The following is a 20,100-nucleotide window of genomic DNA, read 5'->3' as shown; positions in this document are numbered from 1 at the left end:
AACATAAAAATTAATGCATTGTTAAATATGGTATCAAATAACACAAAATAACACAAATTCGTGTAAATGGTAAGAATAAATTTAATAACACAAAATAACATATGTTTAGTGAATTACAAATTGAATAAATGAGTAACAAATGTGAATTATACATTATATATAACTCAATTAAGGTCTATGTCATCTACTATAGGACTATGCAACTCAACTCCAAGTATCTGTAGCGCAGCCTGAATTCCGGTCATCACCATATCTAAACTTGTACTCAACTGATCCCCATATGGCATCAAATAGCCCAAATTCGTTGTGAAATAGAGTAGACACAAATTATATATAGAGAGAAGTAGAGTGAATATAAGAGAGACCGATATATCTTTATTTCATTATTATGAGGTATATATATACACATATAATAGAGTTATATAGTTCTCATACGACAATCTATTCTAGAATCTTATAACATATGGACATCCATATAATAATATTTCATAACACCCCTTGGATGTCCAATACTGAAAAGCATGTCTCGTTAAAAACATTACTAGAAAAACCATATGGGAAAAATCATATGGAAAAACACTAGAAAGGAAAAGAGTACACTATATTCAAACACACGTAACAAGCTGCATCGCTAAACTTTTTTATGGGAAACCCGGTGGGACAAAACCATGGATAAGGAAAATTTAGTGTATAATACACGGTTTTCGGGATTTAAAGGTCTCGTGACAAAAAAGTCCGTACAGACGGTTTTTCGGGTCATTTAAAGCAACCATGCAAATTTTGAGAAGCAGCAGAGGACATTTGAGGGTGCCGGTACGCGATAAACGAGTCTCGGATGAAAATTGGTTAATCCTTAAAAATGGATGAATACTTCTTATTTAGGACTGAAAATCGAATACGATAACTCATGAAGCGACCCCTGACACAGTGGTAAAAAAATGGGAGGAAAGAAACATGACTTGATACGACCTCCCAAACGGCTCAATTTAAGTGTATAATACACGGTTTTGGGATTTTAAGATTCTTGAACAAAAAATTCCATAAATCATAGAGATGGATTCTCGGGGAGATACAGTCACACAAATAAATTTTGAGAATAAATAGAGGACATTTGAGTGTGCCTGTATGTGATAAACTAGTTTGGAACGAAAATCGAGTACTCCTTATAAATAGATGATAACTTATTTATGGCTGAAATTGAATATGGTAATTCATGAAGTGACCCCAGACAAGGGTTAGATTTTGGCTTAAAATACTTGATCATTTCGAGTACCTGTCATTTCAGGGTAGTGGATCAAAGTTTATGGGTCCTTCACGCTTAAAAACCGGGTCGAGTTTACGGGTGAGGTTAAGCCTTGACGGGTCTAAATGAACATAATGTAACATACCATTCATGACAAGTATTATATTTTAAATGAATTCTAGGGATTTTAATATAATATTTGACATGGAGTATTCTCTTAAACTTATAGCTATTTATTAAGTTAAGTTTAAATAACAAGTATAATATTACACATATCTAACCTTAATTCGTTGCTCTTACTTTTCTAATGATTGTAAGTATAAATCATACTGTAACCACTAATTTTTGAAATTTATACACACTTTAAATTATAATCCTGTAAATTTCATGAGTTTAAAACTAGTAATTGAGTAATTTGGTGAGGATGATTAATTTTTAAGAGGAAGTGAATGAGAGAATTATTTTTTTTTTTTAAAAAAAAAAGGAAAGGTATGGAAAATTTATGAAAATAAGTATATATTCCTTCGCATTGAGAGAGTAACAAAATAAAACCCCGTATATAAAAGAAAAATTATGTTAAGAGTTGTACTTTTTCACATATGAATTTTACTCTTTCACATACACCTTTTACAATTATACCCTTGTCATTTTTTTCCTCCCTCACCCATTTGATTTTTTTCATTTCCCTTTCCTTCACCTCCCTCCAACAACCCGCTTCATCCAACCACATTCCGAGCGACCTCTACTCCAGCCGACATTCCGAGCGACCCGTACTTCAGCCGACCACCGATTTACTGCACCACCAATCCATAATTTGACATGCAAGTACTGCGACTGATATTTATTGTCCAGGAAATTAGTACTTCCTATCTTACCGCTAACCAATCAAATCTTCATTTCATCATGTCTATAATGTGGCCACGTATCTTTTGTTAATGAAATTGCTAATCGATAACTTTTACTTACTTTCTTTCAATAACCATAAACCCTAATTAAGAAATTACATATATCAATTTCACTAATTGATAAACCTAATGATATAATTGCTAAACGATTAAATTATTTCACAAATAGAGGAATTATAATTCATTGTTCAAATTTTTAGAGAACATAGATTTGATTTTAGAGGAAAACTACGTATAAAACTTAGGGGTTGTTTGGTTACCCACTAAAAAACACAGGAAGTACAATTCATGTGAATTGAAAAATGGGTAACTTGTTTGGTTACCCCAATTCACATGAATTGGAACTTCCCATGAATTCTAATTCCTCCATAATGGAGGAAGTTGCTTACCTAGGTCCCCCTAGGTAAGTGGGAATGCCTACATGAATTGCAATAACCAAACGACTCCTTAATTTGTTTAAGTTAGAAAAAGGGATATAATATGTAAATTTATTGCAAAAATGTATGTGAAAGAGTAAAAACCGTATGTAAAAAAGTAATTCCGTTATGTTAAATAATTTGCTGAAATGCTGAAAATTAAATTGGCTTCAAAATGATGGGAGTTAGTAGTTACGGCCTTACGCACTTAGATGATTGGAGATTGGACAAAAATATATGGTTAATTGAGGTAAAGACTTAGTCCATGATCCCAAGTTACACTGCCTAACTAACAGAATCTAAGCTACAAGATACCGGGATAATAATGCATTATTCAAATTATAAAATGTTCACTTCAAAACAAATCTAAGATAATATCACACGAGATCAAAAACAAACTAAAACATCTAATTACAAACTCATAATTAAGCAAGCAAGCTAAACCCAAATTTGACATTAGACCTAGACACAATTTATTGTATTTCAACCTCTTTGTTAACAAGACGAAATGAGGCCGATAACAACCGTTTAAACCCGAATCATTCTATTTTTAGAAATTAAACGGACCGTTCGGATCAAGTTGTTTGCATAGGGTAAAATAAGTAAGGAAAAGCACACGATCCTTAGCCCCGGTACGATGATTCTCAGTATGCTTGCAAAAGTACTTCAGTTGTTCGAGCGTGCAACACCCTAAGAGTTGCCCTAGCAGCAAAAACAACCAGTTAATAGATCTTTTTTTCTCCGCAATAAGAGGCTTACAGCTATTTTTTTCACCACATAATTTGCAAGTCGGTAGAACTGGTTCCATCCATTCCTCCGGTGCCCTATGATTCATATCTTCTTCATACAAAATCAAATATACCAATTCATGAAACTTCTCTCGTAGATTATACCCTACCTCGAAAATCCTCTCACACTTCCTGCATTGCACATCGCCGGTTATAGTATTAATTCCCTTACTGACAAGGTACTCCATGGAATGGACTGTGGCACGCCTATCCGTAGCCCATCTGAAAGGTGGAGTCACCGCATTGGTCTTGATAATAGCCCGACCGCCATCAGACTTCAACCGACTTCGTCTGCCTCGACCAGAAGAAGTGTCGGCATTATTATCTGGTGGCAGTTGAGACGGTGGTGGGGAGGGGTTGACAACAGTTGTTGCCACGGTAAAAGAAGACGGTGAAAGAGATAGGTTTAGTTCATCAACATCGTTACTATTAAACCGTAGTAGATTTTGATGACAAGGGACTTGAATTTTTGTAGGGTTTTCGACAATTTCATGTTCAAATGAATCAAGTCTTTCATGTGACTTCCTCTTTCTCACTATCTTCTTCTCCATTTTTTTTTTGGCTGATATTTCTGTAGGAGATTGAGTTTGTTAGGGAAATACACTACAATGTAGGAAGAAATGGTTTGTTATTATATATATAGGCGTATGATTTTAATTTGCATTTTCATTTGACTTGTGTTAGGACTCTAAATCGACATTTTTATTAGTTTAATTTAATACACTTGGTCAATTCTGATAAGTATGAAAGAATTATTTAAATGTGTAATTAATCATTAATTTCTCGTAAAAAGATGATTATTTGAATAATTAAATAGATACCTACATATAATCTTAATTAACACAAAAAATAATGCATTAGAAGTTTACACATATATGAATTTTTACAGCTGTAAAATTTTTTGGTAAAGAATGTTTAATGCATGTAAAGGTTATTTTTTATAGGGTCGGTAAAATGAATTTGACTAGGTTCAATATTTCTGTTCATGAATTCAATCTTTCTTTGTATAATTTATGTTTTTTTTTTTATGAAATCAATCTTATTTGTCCTAGTAACATAAATTAGTGCAAAGAATCACTGAATCAAGTATTGTAAATTCCTAGACAGAGGCATAGGAAGACTGCTTTGAAACTTTGTTATATATTTTGAATTTTGATATAAGTATATTAATATAATACGGAAATTACCAATTACACTATATTCAAATTTTACTGGTCTTCCGAGAGATTAATTAACAAAATATAGTTCAAGTGAACCATTCTGAATTCAACTCGAATAAAGAGATTAATTGTCATAATACAATTGAAGTAAAGCATTTATCGACTAACTCGTTTATTAATTTCGTGGTTATGTGGCACAAACCATGTAATTTTGCAAAGTAAATGACTATATATTACCTATTTGATTAGTCTTCCTTTAAAATTACTTTGCAACTTTTATACTTTGTTCGTTGTTTGTTAGAAAAAGATGAAAAACTACTACAAAATTGCACGTAGACTTGTAGAGGGTACACATACACTCTTTGTTTGTTAGAAAAACTACATGCAAATTTGTCAAAGATATGCTTTGAAAGTTAACGGATTTTATTCACATTATTATTTTTGCAAGTAGTTATTCAGTTCCTAATTTACCTCTTTTACGATTAATTTGTCTGAAATTAAAAAAATTGGAAGAAGAAATGGAAGACCTCAAGCAAAATTGTGTTTCCATTATAACCTGGGTGGCGATGAATAATGTACCACTCGATAACGTCATCTCATTTGTCTTTCTAATAAACTTGTCATGCGGGATGACCCCTTAAATGTAAAGTCACTCCATCCTAAATTCATAATTACCTCATAGTCATACTCGAGTATACATAGACTATTAAACGATAAATATTCTCAAAATCGATCTAAGTTGATTTTTCTAAAAACCTTAAAAAAATTTTACTGGATAACACTAATGAGTCATGAGTGTGTGCTTATAAAAACTAAGATATTGACAATAAAATTATGGGATATTCTACGATGTACCCTTGAGTTTTTCGACTTTCTATATTGTATTCCTCCTTTTTTTATATCCTTTATTCTGACTCATTATTGTTGTATCACCATCGTATATCAGAAGCATCATAAATCGTTTTTAATAAGCACAAACTACTATTAAAAACATCTCATATGATTCATGACATGATAATGGAGATTTGATGAATTTTTAGTTAGATCTGTATACTATTTGGTGGGTTAATGGGTAATTCGGTGAACTAATAAATAAATGAGTAGGTTATTGAGTAATTGGAATGATAAATAGACTATTTAATAGGTTAATTAAGAAACTAAGTTAGCAAAGAAATTTAAAAAAGTCATGGTATAGACTAACATATAGAGTACATGGGTGCACGATATAATTTCAAAAATGTAGGGGTACAACATAGAAAACCGAAAAACTCGAAAACACACCGTAGAATATCCCAGAAATTATTCATTTCACAATTATTGATTGATCAACAATTCCACAAATTGTTGATCAACCCAAGTTTCATATAGTAGTAAACAATTGATTTTCTACACCCAAATCAATCTTAGATAAAGGCACCCAAACAAGATTATCAGCAGGAAAGAAATGACAAACAGGGGAACTCCCTGGCTTAATTCCCAATACTTGGAAAGAAACATGGCTTTCACTCCATTGAGATGTATCCATATGACATACTGCAACTCCTTCAACATCATTCTTATTGTTCTTGTTATTCTTGTTTCGGTTTTCGCCTTGTAACGAAACTTGAAACACTTTGCTCTCACTTTTCTGATAATGGCAATAATAAATCACAAATGGGTATGGCATGGTATGACATGCTACCATCTTTGGTGCAGGAACTTCTCTTGGTTCATCAACTATGGTATAGTTTTGCAAAATATTTATAGTCGAATTTTCGAGATTTTTAGTGTTCAAGACTTGAACTTGGGTCTTTACTCCAATCATTTCATGTACAAAGTCAAGCATAGACTCTAATGATGTAGCACAAAACTTAGTCTCTCCTTTGATTGGTTTCACCTCACATTCTCTTAGTGTATTTTCCATGGCTTTAGCTTGAGAAGAGCCTTGACTAAAACCAAAGTATTGAAGAAGGAAATCGAGTTTTGATAGCGAAAATGGGATTGATTCAGCCTCTTCTCTAGGAAGAAATTGTGGGGAGTTTGAGGGATTGTTACCTCTGAAGTATACAGGGAGTACTTTCCCTTGTTTAAGATCATTAAGTGTGAAGAATACAAGGGTTGATTGATCCATGTGATGACTAGATGAATGACCTTGCATATGATCATGAGTATGAGTATGAGTATGAGTCTGAGTATGCTCATTGTGCAGCATCGCAATTCCAATTCCAATTCCAAAACGATCACCCTACAAAAAACAATATACCAACTCGCAAACGATTAGTTAAAAGGGGTTTGATGTAATATATCAGATGTGTATTCTTTTTTTTCATGTATTGGAGTCGTTTAAAATCGTGTCTGTAATAATTAAGCAACTAAATTAAACAAAAGATATTGAGAATGGAGTTAGAAACATTACCAATATTGTAAGTACTAGCAAATATATTGCTAAGCTCCAACAATTCATGAACTTTTGATGCATTTTTTCAAAAAATTTTGGAATTAGAGATGAAAGATAAAGCTAAACAAGATTAATTTGGTTGAAATAGGTGTAATATTATGAAGATGTACACTGTAGGTTCAATTAAAACATGAGTGATGGCTCTAAGCTATATAGTAAAGGGGCCAAATAACACAAAATCTCATTTGTGACGGCACGTATCCGTTACTTTGGAGTGACGGATACCATTTTCTCTTACAAATGACCCAAATAGAGGAGAGAGGGAAGCACATGGAGGTGCCCCACCTTGTCCCCCCTATTCGTTTTGTGAGTGGCATTACCCGTCATTTGCTCCGACCCGTCTTCAGCAAGACTAATTGGCCAAATAATGGCCAATAATATGTAGTAGTACAATTATTTGATTTAAAATCAAAAGGAGATCAAGATTGACAGGTACTTGTCCCAGTTGATCCATGTATCAATAATGTTACATTTTAAATGTATGTTTAGTAAATTGTTACACTAGCTTACTCACTTATCAGTGGTCACTAGTGTTTTGTTTGATGTGTTCCCTGTTGGCATGAATCATGTGTAGTGTTGGGTTATTGTCAAGTATTTCCTTGATCTTGATTATTTGTTTACATATTTTATTTTAGGGCGTTTTGTTTCTTTGTTTACTTTTTTTTTATATATATATTAGGGAGATTTTAAATTGATAATTTAATCATACTAACATATCCATTATAATTCACTTATCATCCACTAGCAAACCACAAATAGTCTCATCCTTTATCTTTGGTCTTTGTATCAAAATCAAAGGTAAATAAATAACCGGGACGGAGAGAGTATGACATTTGGAAGGAATAGGCATCAGGCACCAGTGTCCTCTTCGTTGTCTCCAAAGAAATAGTGGGTTTATTACCGAATTAACGGATTAAAATAGAAAAAAATTAATATGGGTGTTTTGACGTTTGTAAAAAGTCCAATTTAAGTGCCCGAGATTTGAGCAATTTCAATTTGGCCAGCTTAAGTTTAAGCATATTTATGATTCTTGTACTCAAAATTTGATTAGTTTCCTTTTAGGGTGTGTTTGGATTCAGAGATGTGGAGGGAAAAGAAAGGGAAAGAGAGTAGGAGATTTAACTTATTTGGATAACAAATAAGGGTTGAGAGAAATTGGAAGGGATCCATTTTCGCTTCTCCAAGATTAATCAAAATCTCTCAAAAATAAGTAAGATTTAGAAGAAAATTATATTCAAACACCTACATCTCATTTACCCTCCCCTTCCCTTACCTTTCTTTCTCTTCCCTCCCTCCCCCTCCCCCTCCCGCTCCCTTCCCTTTCTCTCAATAATAGGTGTGTTTGTAGTAAGTGCGTATTACCACCAATTGCTTAGTTTTTGAGCATTACAATAAAGTTTTTGAGATTTATTTTAAAGTTTCTGAGTTTTACTATAAAGTTTTTGAGTTCATTCAATTAAAGATTAAGCTCAAAAAATTACAATATAACTCAAAAACATTACATATAAGCTCAATTAAATTTTAGTTTGACGACAAAAAATTAAAATGTAACTTATAAATTTTAAAAAGCTCAGAAAAAATACACATAAGCTCAAAAACTAATGAGCTCTGAGGTAGTACATCCGATGTATGTTCCTATTTCTCGTGTGTTTGGATTGAGATTTAAAATTACTTGTTTGGATAGCAAATGAGGGTGGAGAAAAATGGAGGGGGGAGATTTGAAGGTGCATACTCCCAAATCCTTTATGAACTATACATAAACTATAAAGTGCATCACATTATTATTTGTTGGTTTTTTTAATATATGATCGCAAAGTTGATTTATTGTTTAACGTTTACAATACAAAATACTATTGCTAATGTTTTGGCTATTTATTTATTTTTAATTTTGACACAAAGACCAATGGATGAGAACAAGATCAATTATTGGATAACAAGTTGATTAAATTGAACGTAAAAGATCAAATTATCCATCAAAAGCATTTCCAAAATAGAATGGTAAACAATTGAGTAAGACACCTTAAAACGAAATAGGTAAACAAATGATCGAGTCGAAAAAGTACTTCGTATGTTATCATTCACTCAAAGAAATATCAATACAAGTACAAAGATATACTCTTATTTTTACCTTGCACTTTTTTTTCGTAATTGCTAAATCTCGCGCACTTTGTCCCTCTTTTCCATTACTGCACTTCATTTTAAAAAAATCAAAAAAAAAAAAAAAAAAAGAAAAAAAATGTTGATTCACAAATCCAACGTCCCTGCCAACCCCGACCACCCCTCCTACCTTCCCCCTCACCATCCCCAACCACTCCTCCACCAGCGTCGACCACCCCGATCCCTACGTCGTCGACCACTCTGCCCCAGCGTCATCGACCATCCTAATCCACCATACTCGATTAATTTGTGTCCCATTTAACCTCCGAAACCGCTTCTCTGTTGACAAACCCAATCCATTCTCAACCACCCATCCACCAGCCCCGACCACCCATTCCCTAGCCCCGACAACCACACAACGCCGTCGACCACCCCCATAACATTCCTGACCTCGTCAACTCACCCTTGTACCATCGACAAACCCGTCGTGCCGTCGACCCACCCCTTCCCCATTCCTCAACCTCTATGAACCCAATAAACCTCAATCGTCGTCGATCTTCCTCGTTGTTGACCCAATACTCCTCTCCTTCTCCGGCGTCAGTTAGTAAGGGTGGTTGGTGGGACGCGGGTGGCGCGGCTGGTGGGAATCAAGGTTTTCTTTTTGGGGATTTCTCGATGTTTTGATTAGTTGAGTTTTTTTTGGGTGAGAAATGAGAGGGGTAATTTCGAAATAAGAGGGATAAATGCGCGAGATTTAGTAAAATTATGCGCGGAATTTAGCACATCCCAATTTTTTTGTTCACATTTTCACCTTGCACATTTTTTGGTGACGTATAGACTATCACAAATTCTCATTTAAGACGGCCAATATCCGTCTTAAGTTTAAGATGGATAATGACCTCTCACACAAATGCAAGTGAGAGGCAAGTGGGCACCTACTTGCCTCTCACTTGCATTTGTATGAGAGTGCACTATCCGTCTTAAGTTTAAACGGATAGTGGCCGTCTTAAGCAAGACCTTCTAATAGACTATTGTAGAACAATAGAAAAAAAATCAGAAAATCAAAATGAACTAGTAACAACTTCAATTAAAAAATTAAAATTAATATCACAAATTTCTACCAATCGTTGGTTGGCGCAATGGTAGTATGGGGCTGCCCTTGGTAGGGAGGTCTGCGGATCGATCCCCCACAATTGCGATTGGGAGAGGTTTAAATACCGTAATCTTTGGACACGCCCCGAAATCCGGATTAGTCGGCCCAATGTGGTTCGAATTACCGGATGGTTTAGACCAAAAAAAGGGTATTGATTTTCGCAGTACGCATTTTACTCAATACAGTATACTTTTGACGGAATTGCCCCTCTCATTTCCACTCAAAAAATTAGGTCATGTACTGTGCGAAGAAAAAGAAGAGTGTACTGCAATCTCCAATTCTCCACCATACTTCATCCTAACACCCAATTGCCCCCTCCGGCAACCATCTGGACGGCCTCCGGCGATCCACCATCCTCACTCGCCTGAGCACCGGCGAACCACCGTTCCCCCGTAGCACCGCCGCACCACCCCCTCCTTCCACATGGCAACTATATCTCGTTCCTCTCCCTGACCGAGTATACTACCTTCACAATCCCGACACTTACTGCCGTCCAGTCGTCCACCACCATATGTCACCGCCGCCTTTCCCTTGCCATCCTCAATCCAGGCTACCACCTCGTCGTTAACAAAAAATCAATTTTCTCACATTAAAAAGCACAAAAAGCATAAATAAAGTAGAAAATACATAATACACAATCTTAATTTGATCGATAATTGCAATTTACCTGTTCTAATTGACAATTATCATCCGTAGACAAAATAAATTTGATTAATTTTAGATGTTTTATGGTTAATTATTGAGAGAATTAGGTTTAGGATGTTTTTTTGGTTGAAGGGTATGAAGTGGAAAGAAGTGCGCAAAAAGTACTGAATTGAGTAAAATACGTACCACGAAAATAAATTACGAAAAAAAAAAATATCACAAATTTCTTCATTTTCCTTTTCTCACAAAATTAATCTGATTTTGTTGCGAACATTTGTGGAGCAGTTAACCATCTCATCCACCTCAAAATAGTAAAATACACACTACTCCTCCAGTCCTCCGTCCTATCTCATTTCAGTCATCAAGCTAAACCCTCGAACAAACAGGGGCAAAACCGTCATTCCACTACAATGGAGGAGAAACACCGAGAACCCGGATCTCCCTCACCGGCGCCCGCAATCTCCGGTGGATCTTCCGCTAAATCCGGCGAATCTCCGGCAACCGAACCTCCCGCGCCCAGACGCCGAGGGCAAAAGCGTAAATCCACAGCCGGCCCATCCTCGGCGCCTCCTAAGCGACATATTAGAGAGAAAGCCGCTGCTGCTGCCGCCGCCGCGGCGTCCGCAGCCGTCGGATTATCGTCTTGTTTGCCGCCGTTTCATAATGGTCCGTTAACGAGGGCTCGTCAGCTGTCGGACACGAATGCGGTGCTTAATGCTGTTAAGGAGGAGACTGCCATGGCTGCGGCGTTGCGTGATTCTTGTGTTGTTGATGGACGTGAGTTTAAGGAGGTTGATTGCCGTAGTGAGGAGTTTAAGGAGTTTCAGGCTGCTGTTGAGGATGAATTTGATGCGATTCGAGTTCGTGATGTTAATTCTCATGTTGTTCCTGTTGCTGCTGGTGAGATTCTTGCATTTCGAATTTCGTATAATAGTGTACTGTATAAATGTATTGAAAATCGGTTTACAGTTAATTGGGGATTATGTGATCAAGTTGATGAACTGCTTGTGAATTGGCAGACTTTCGGATATTACATTCGAATTAGAAGTGAATTGGCACATTTCAGCATATTACATTCGATTTAGAATGAATTGGTTGATGAACTGCTAGTGAATTGGCACATTTCAGGATAATACATTCGATTTAGAATGAATTGGTTGATGAACTGCTTGTGAATTGGCCCATTTCTGGATATTATATACGATTTACAGTGAATTGGTTGATGATCTGCTTGTAAAATTGGCACATTTCGGGAGATATTTCATTCGATTTACAGTGATAACTGCTTGTGAACTGGCACACATGTAGGATAGTACCTTGATTAAAGTGAATTGGTTGATCAACCGCTTATGAATTCACAGTTTTAGGATAGTACCTTCGATTTACAGTAAATTGGTTGATCAACTACTTATGAATTGGCATATTTTAGGATATTATAGTTGATTTACAGTGAGTTAGTATCATTTAACTGACCATGTGGCTCTGTTGGATTAGAGTTGTCATTGCTTTAGTATTGTGTGTAGCATTTGATTCTTAATTCTGGCTATTTATGTTAGAATTTTAAACTTATTGATTCGGTAGGTGACATATTGCCATTTCATCTCTGGGAACAATCTCTGAATTAGCGAATTACTAATAATCAGTTTATGGAATGCCAAATTTGAAGCCATATTGGGATCTGGGCTAATTCTCGTGTTGTGTGTAACTTTTGTTGGCTGCAAAGCTGAATCATGATGTTTGAACTAGATTTAAAGTGTTGTCTGCCTTGCCTAGAAATGTTTCACAAGCCATCTTATTTTGTCTCGGTTTGAACTGCGATGAGAAGTGTTTTCTGTCTTTCATGAATGTTCTTGACGACCTCTCTCGGATGAAGGATATTTTTTCTTCTTATCTAGGTTGGTTTTCCTGGACACAAATTCATCCACTTGAAAAACAGACATTGCAATCTTTCTTTAATGGCAAGTCAGAAAGTCGGACACCAGAAATTTACATGGAGATAAGAAATTGGATAATGAAGAAGTTCCATGGCAATCCAAACGCAAACATTGAGCTAAATGATTTGTCTGCATTGTCCACGGGGAATTCAGATGCACGGCAAGAGGTTCTGGAGTTTTTAGATCATTGGGGTTTGATTAACTATCATCCTTTCCCGAAAAATGACACTGTTAATACTGACACTAATCCAAATATAGATGGTGGTAAGACAGAAAAAACAGATCCATTGATTAAAAAGTTATTTCGGTTTGAGAATGAGCAATCCTTTTCAGAAGTGGTTCCCAAAGCCAATACAGCACAAACGATGCCTATAGGCCTGCTTCGTGAGTCGGCCTTTGCTGAAGAGTTTATAAAGCAAGAGGGACCTGCAGTGGAGTATCATTGCAACTCTTGTTCTGCTGATTGCTCTCGCAAGCGGTACCATTGCCAAAAGCAGGTGCAGTTTCTCTGACTGATTGTTCATTTTGTGACTCTTGATCTCTGTTCTTTAGAGAGTAGAGTAAATGATTTGACCTCTCCTGGTAGTCACATGGCCTTTCTTCTGACAGTTTCTGATACTATTTGTTAGCCTGTCGCTAACTCTTCCGTTACATGCCTCTCGATTTGCTTTCCTGTTATTTCTGTGCACCGGTGTAGAATTACGGCATTTTGTTGAATACAACAACATTACCCCAGTGCCTCAATGGCTCCCGCAATTTGCGGAGTAAGAGGGGGTCGGATGTACTCAGCCTTACTCTTGTGTTAGCAACACAAAGAGGCTGTTTCCAAATGACCTGAGATGGAAATTCCGTAACTGCATCGGAGGACCGCTATTTCTCAAAAGAGAGACGGCATTTCATTGAATATGATGGTATTTTTTGGGGGTGTTTTTTTTTTGGGTGGGTGGGTGGGTGTTGTTCGTCCCAACTGATAAGTTTGTGTTGTTCTTGGTATCCGCTATTGCTTTGCGTGTTGGTTATGGCTTTGAATCTCTTCCTTTTCGGGTCAAAAAGAGCTGACGGTATTGTTCTAACAGGCAGATTTTGATTTGTGCACGGAGTGCTTTAACAACGAGAAGTTTGGTTCTGGCATGTCTACTTCAGATTTCATTCTCATGGAGCCTGGTGAAACTTCTAGTGCTACTGGGGGAAAGTGGACTGATCAGGAGACTCTCCTCCTCCTTGAAGCGTTGGAATTATTTAGAGAGAACTGGAACGAGATAACTGAGCATGTTGCCACAAAAACTAAAGCTCAATGCATATTGCATTTTCTTCAAATGCCAATAGAGGATGGCTTTTTGGACGATGATGAGAAAAATGACGGAGTTAAAGAGACGGCTGAACCAACTTTAACCACTAATGATGTATCAGTTCCGAAGGATAATTTGGAGCCATCAGAGGACAAAATGTGTGAAGACAACCCCAATGAAATAGGTAGTGGAAGCGGTATAGATAATTCTGAACTGTCCGTAACCAAAAGTGCTAAAGATGATCCAGAGTCTTCAGAAAAGAAAACTGATGCCGAAAAGAAAACTGATGCCGAAAAGAAAACTGATACCGAAAAGAAAACTGATACCGATACCGATGTTACTCAATCAGCTTCAGCCCATGTGGAAACTTTGAATCTAGAAGAGGGCGATGACGGGAAGCTAACTCAGGAAAAAGGTGACAGTGTTATACTCAAGGCTCTGATGGAAGCATTTGATGCAGTCGGTTGGCCAGTTTCTCCACAAGACAACCTTTGTTTTGCTGAAGCTGGGAATTCCGTGATGGCATTGGTAAGTGGAGTTGTGTGAATATTCGGCAATTTTGATGCTTTACTTATTTCTTTGTTTCATGTTTTAAACTGGACATAATTAGATGGTTACATATTCTAAAAACATGACAGTATGGAGTGCAAACTGCAAAGTTTATTGGAAATTTCATTGTGTGAGACTGTGAGAGTGCCATGCATATTGGCAATTTGGCAGTATATTGCTTGCAAGATAATTTGGTTTGGTAGTTTGAGTGTTTGAGTATCAATTTTCTGTTTCTCGATCCCTACTAGTCCTTCATGTATTGATGGTTCATATTTTTCCCAGGCTGCCTTTCTAGCTCAGCTAGTGGATCCGGATCTTGCCTCAGCATCTGCTTGTAGCTCAATTAAGTCACTCTCAAAAAGTTCTCCTGGGTCACATTTAGCTGCAAGGCACTGCTTTATTCTGGAAGATCCACCAGATGGCAAGAAAGAACAAACTATATCAAGGTATGTTGTGAGGTCTTTTGTTTGAATCCAGAATTATTAGTTTCTTATTATTTTGTCTAATGTCAGTAGAGATTTGTACTTTGCAGCACAGCCACTGAAAAACTTGATCAGGAATCTCAGAAGTTGTTAGCTCGGGAAGGCGAAAATGATAAAGAAACTGCACTAAATGAGGAGGATTCTACAAACATGGATGTTGACAAATCCACCAAATTGTTGAAAGAAATCCATTCAGCAGATGATCAAGGTGACGGAAAAAAGAGCTCTGACCCAGTAGAAAGTCAAAGATTGCCTTCTGCTGGTCAAAATGTGCTCAAAGATAAGCTCAAGTTCACGGAGAAGCTCGATAAAGAGGTGGTGGAAGGAGTAGAAAACCCTATTGAGACGCCTCAAGTTACCCAAAAACCTGACGATGAGAAGTCAAACAAAGAGAAGCCTAGAGGTGCTGAAGATAAGTCCCAAGTCGCCAAGAAGCAAACTGAAACTACTACTACTGAGCAGGCTGAGTCCAAGGTTGTGATAGAGCGGCCAGCAAACTGTACTTCGCAGAGTAACCAGTCTCATACAGAGGAGCAAGATGATTCTAGTAAAGTTGCGCCGCCTTCAGATTTAAGGGATGGATCAGGGAACATACATGCTGCGATAGCGGTTGGTCAGTTAAAAGACGACTCTAATGGTGTTAATGCGGAGTCTAATTCTGCTGCTTCTGACAAAACGGAGCAACAAGAGACCGTGTTGGTTGATCCGTTGGCGGGAGTTGGATCAGGAACAGGTGTGCTCTTCTAGATTCCTGTTTTTATTCTGATTGTGCATTTTAGAGCTCGCTTGTTTACAAGGGTAGTGGAGTAAAAAATAAGGGAAAATTTTGAGGTAGTGGTGACGGGTGAACGGGAATGGTGAATGGTGAATGGTGATGACAAATATTGGAAGGAGATGATTCCCTGATTTCTTCTGATTATTTTCCCACAAACAGGGGTAATTATTTACCCACTTTCTCCCAAGGTTAATGCATTATCCTCATTTGGAATAATTGCAGCGCAACCAGACAACCACCTTTCATCCTCCCTTAACCACCCCTTCATTTTCTCTGCACCACCATCACTTCCCTCCTTTCTCCTTACTTTTGCCTATTTCCCCTGTAATGATTGTCCTCAATCTAAGCGAGTCCTTAGCAATATATCTTAGTTTTTTGAGAGATTCGTTTTTGGTGTAGCATATTCTCTTGACGAGCGAGGAGTATTTGGTTCCAAACAGGGTTTAAAATATTGGCCGCTATATGTTGTATCTCCCGACATATCTCTAGTGCGGACTTTAAGGTGCAAAAGGCAGATTTTGAAGAGTGATGCTTATCTGATGATTAGAGGATTAACTTTAGACGATAAGTTACGGGTTGCGCTGTGTTATTTAATTGCACAATCTTTGCTATCAACGCCCTCCTTTGTGCTTCCGATATTGTTTTCTGTAGTATGTATCTATTGACCTAATTTATTGACAAATGGCCCTCACTCTTTGTTAATAGGAGGGAATGGTATGGAAGTTGATAAAAGTGAGGACCTTAAACCTGTAAAGAAAGCAAGGGTGGTTGATGACGATGATGTAGCTAAGCTTAAGCGTGCTGCACTTGCTACCCTTTCCGCTGCTGCTGTGAAGGCCAAACTTCTTGCAGACCATGAAGAAGATGAGATCAAGCAGCTAGCTACTCTACTGATTGAGAAGCAGGTACACTGCTAAACCTAATCCCCCCAAAAAGGATCATTACAGCTTTGATTTAGAATGTGTTGTTTGTATATGAAAAATATGTTCCCTCAAAATTAGTTTTCCCTATCTTCTTTCCATCGTGATGCTCCGTGATTTGTGCTAATTCTACTTTAGTGCCTTGAGGTTTGAGGGATATTCCATTATGGTGAACTACGATTTGAGGTTTTGCATTTTTTTGAGGTCAGGTCTGAAGATTTTCTCATTTTGGTGGCAGAACATAGTCTAATTCATCCATATTGATTACATTTTTCAGGATAATAGTGTGAAAACAATCATTGAAATTAATATAATAGGCAAAAACTTCATTTTGCTTTAAAATATTGTAATTACTAATTAGGACAAAATCTTCTTGATAGTACCCTTTAGGCCGCCAAAGTGACCAAATACCCCAAATATTAGGTTAAAAAAAGTGGAATTAGCGAAACCTTGGGGAACCACAATAGAATTAGTTAGCAAAACCTCAAGGCACCAAAATAGAATTAGCTCAAATAAGAGGGCAGTAAAGTGGAAATACTCCTTTTGTCCTTGAGAGGGGAACTTCCCTTTTCAGTAAAAGACGGAGACTCACTAAGAGTATTATTTAGCTATGAAATATGATAAAGCAACATTGCTCACAAAACCTTTTGAGCTTTCAGAATCGTGAAACCGTAGTCCAACCCCTTTACCATGTCAGGGGCCTTTATGTATGGTTCTGAAGTTGGCTGTTTTGGTTCGTCTTCATGAGAGGAAGATGTGGAAGGAAATTAAGTTCGTACGAGTTACTTGCCTTGGAAACATGGAATGCTACTCCACTCTCCACTCCGCCCTTACTCCCTTACTCCCTTCATTTTCTTCCTTCACCACTTCACCCTAGGTTTACCCTATAATACTGACCAAAGGAAAATTTACTTAAAACGCTATTGTCTGTTCCAATGGAGCCAAAGATTCATTACTCTTTGGTTATGGATTATAATGGAATAAATCAAAATGGCTCACTAAAGTGGCTGCCCTTCTTTCATTTGTGAAGTAGCGGTCCTTCAATGCAGTTCTCGACGCAATTTTCATCTTGGGTCATTCGGAAACAGCCTCTTTGTGTTGCTAACACAAGGGTAAGGCTGCGTACATCCGACCCCTCCTTACCCCGCAATTTGCAGGAGCCATTGAGCCATTGAGGCACTGGGGTAATGTTGTTGTTGTTGTTGCTATTGTCTGTTCAAAAGTATGTGTAAACGTTTTTCCCTCCAACCAAATGTAAGCTTTGTTCTCTAAAGAGTTTTCTATGGTCGCAGTTGCATAAGTTGGAGGTCAAGCTGAGTTTCTTCACAGAAATGGAGGGAGCTGTAATGAGGGTGAGAGAAGTATTCGAACGTTCAAGGCAGAAGCTATTTGCAGAACGAGCACAGATAATTGCTAGTCGTCTTGGATTACCAGCTTCAGCTCGGGGAGTGGCATCCTCACATCCTTTAAACAGGATGCCACCAAATCTATTAAACTCGGTGCTGAGACCATCAATGAACATGGCTGGTTATAGGCCTCCCATGTCAAGACCTGTAATGCCTCCTGCCGGTCCCACTACAAATACATCCGCCCCACCCGAGGTAGCAGGTAATGGTTCAGGCCACCCTACGGCCGGAGGAAAACCTTCTCCAGTTGGAACGGAGTAATGATACGATGGGAAGTAGTAGTCCGTAATTTTCAGTACGCATCCATGAATGCCTAGGCTAAGGTTTTTGGTGGATTCTGTCATCTTTTATATTTCTCATTTTTTATGTCTGTATTGTGCTTGGTACATATTAGTGTAGCGGGGTGTATTATATTTCTCATCTTTTATTTTTATTATAAGGTCCTCCACTTAACTACTTCCGAGTCGTCTATGGAGAATAAATTTAATTGAAGGTTCCTTTATTCTCCATAACCAATGTGCAGTGCACTGTGTGAGTATTCTCACTGTTCTGTTGACAAAGCACAACTTGTAGTTCGTAAATTCACTAGCAGCAAGAATTACGAAAGGGAAAGAATGCAGTAGCGAAATAAAACTAGAGATCAGATATACCGAAGAGTAATTGGTAGTGACGCGGTGCGAAACCGCTGCCTTAAAAAACTATTTCTCCGGTGCGACCGTGGTGGCGATCAGCGACGACCGGTAGTCCCCAAGGATTACACTACTGCTGCCTCACAAACTCGCCCACTCGAGTTTGGAAGACCTGGAACGATTTAACTTAACCCAGAAATTGTATAGAGAAAAACGAGAGAGGAAGAGGAGAGTATTGATTTTTGTTGTGTTTAGAGAGGCCGAGGAGGCTGCTATTTATAGCTGCTGAAGAGCCAGAAACCGTCTCCCACAAAACAGGAGTCAAGGCTGATAGTGGGGAGAAATAATCTCACCCACTAACAGTCATTGACTGACTGATTCAACAGCACACAACCAAAAACAACTCACCCGGATCCAAAAAGATAGGCCAAGCCCGTTGCCAAATCCCAAATCACGAATCCGGATCCGGGCCGGGCTCGGGCTCGGGCTCGGGCACGGGCACGCGCGCGTGTGCGAGCTGAATTAAGCACCTCGCAAAGTCTCTACAAAAGACTCCCCATGACCACTAGTGATAAGGTAAGGGAAGGGGTGTTATATAAACCCATAAAACACCCACTTCCTCACCAATGTGGGACAAAAGGAAACTAAGAGAAAGGCTCTCAAAGCCTCTATTTCCAACAATCCCCCACTAGAGGCGCGAGCGAGGAGAAAGAAGAATTCTGGGTAAAGGAAGGGTGGATACTTAGGCATCAATATCTTTCGATTTGAATTGACACTTTAGTGAAATGAGGAAACAACTTACTTACAACTAGAGAATATCTTGCGATTTGAATTCCTAGCCGAACTTCGGTCGATACCCCCCACTACACATATCATACCTTCAAATTAAGATCGTCCCGCGATTTCAGAGTGCAACGCGCTCTTTCAGAGCTTATGCGTTACCTTGGTACTAATAGGCGTGGCCACAAGACTTCTCATAGTCTTAGGATCATTACACCTACGTAGGTGGCTCAAGTGCTTCTCATCAGCACTTCTCACACGAGCCATTAAGGACATAAGTCCAACCTAGAGTATAACTCATCAAGTGCGTCTCAAAAGCACCACCATAAAGGCTATGAATCATACTACGCCATAGGAATGAAAACTTTGGACCTAGTCAATCTCAACTTTGACTCATGGACCTAAGCCCCATTCCCCTCGACGTATTAACGACTAATCTCTTAGTCAACCCCTTAGTAAAGGGATCAGCAAGATTACTTTCGGACTTCACAT

The 20,100-nt window shown here is 37.9% G+C and overlaps 3 protein-coding genes across 3 annotated transcripts; 1 reads left to right on the top strand and 2 right to left on the bottom strand.

Annotated features, from left to right (window-relative positions):
- Positions 1 to 2,894: 2,894 nt before the first annotated feature.
- On the bottom strand, positions 2,895 to 4,077 carry LOC141646472 (uncharacterized). Its single transcript, XM_074454350.1, has one exon. The coding sequence runs from the start codon at positions 3,901 to 3,903 to the stop codon at positions 3,115 to 3,117; it is 789 nt and encodes a 262-aa protein (XP_074310451.1). The 5' UTR covers positions 3,904 to 4,077; the 3' UTR covers positions 2,895 to 3,114.
- Positions 4,078 to 5,704: 1,627 nt separating this feature from the next.
- LOC141648498 (BURP domain-containing protein BNM2A-like) lies at positions 5,705 to 7,070 on the bottom strand. The gene is made up of 2 exons (XM_074457202.1): positions 6,908 to 7,070; positions 5,705 to 6,736 (listed from the first exon to the last, which is right to left on the bottom strand). The coding sequence occupies exons 1-2, from the start codon at positions 6,968 to 6,970 to the stop codon at positions 5,873 to 5,875; spliced, it is 927 nt and encodes a 308-aa protein (XP_074313303.1). The 5' UTR covers positions 6,971 to 7,070; the 3' UTR covers positions 5,705 to 5,872.
- Positions 7,071 to 11,046: 3,976 nt separating this feature from the next.
- On the top strand, positions 11,047 to 18,693 carry LOC141648497 (SWI/SNF complex subunit SWI3D). Its single transcript, XM_074457201.1, has 7 exons — positions 11,047 to 11,744; positions 12,740 to 13,275; positions 13,855 to 14,595; positions 14,899 to 15,062; positions 15,149 to 15,831; positions 16,579 to 16,778; positions 18,086 to 18,693. The coding sequence occupies exons 1-7, from the start codon at positions 11,255 to 11,257 to the stop codon at positions 18,458 to 18,460; spliced, it is 3,189 nt and encodes a 1,062-aa protein (XP_074313302.1). The 5' UTR covers positions 11,047 to 11,254; the 3' UTR covers positions 18,461 to 18,693.
- Positions 18,694 to 20,100: the final 1,407 nt, after the last annotated feature.

The sequence above is a fragment of the Silene latifolia genome, chromosome 3 (assembly GCF_048544455.1).
Source record: "Silene latifolia isolate original U9 population chromosome 3, ASM4854445v1, whole genome shotgun sequence".
Taxonomy (NCBI): domain Eukaryota; kingdom Viridiplantae; phylum Streptophyta; class Magnoliopsida; order Caryophyllales; family Caryophyllaceae; genus Silene; species Silene latifolia.
This window is presented reverse-complemented; position numbering and strand designations above follow the sequence as displayed.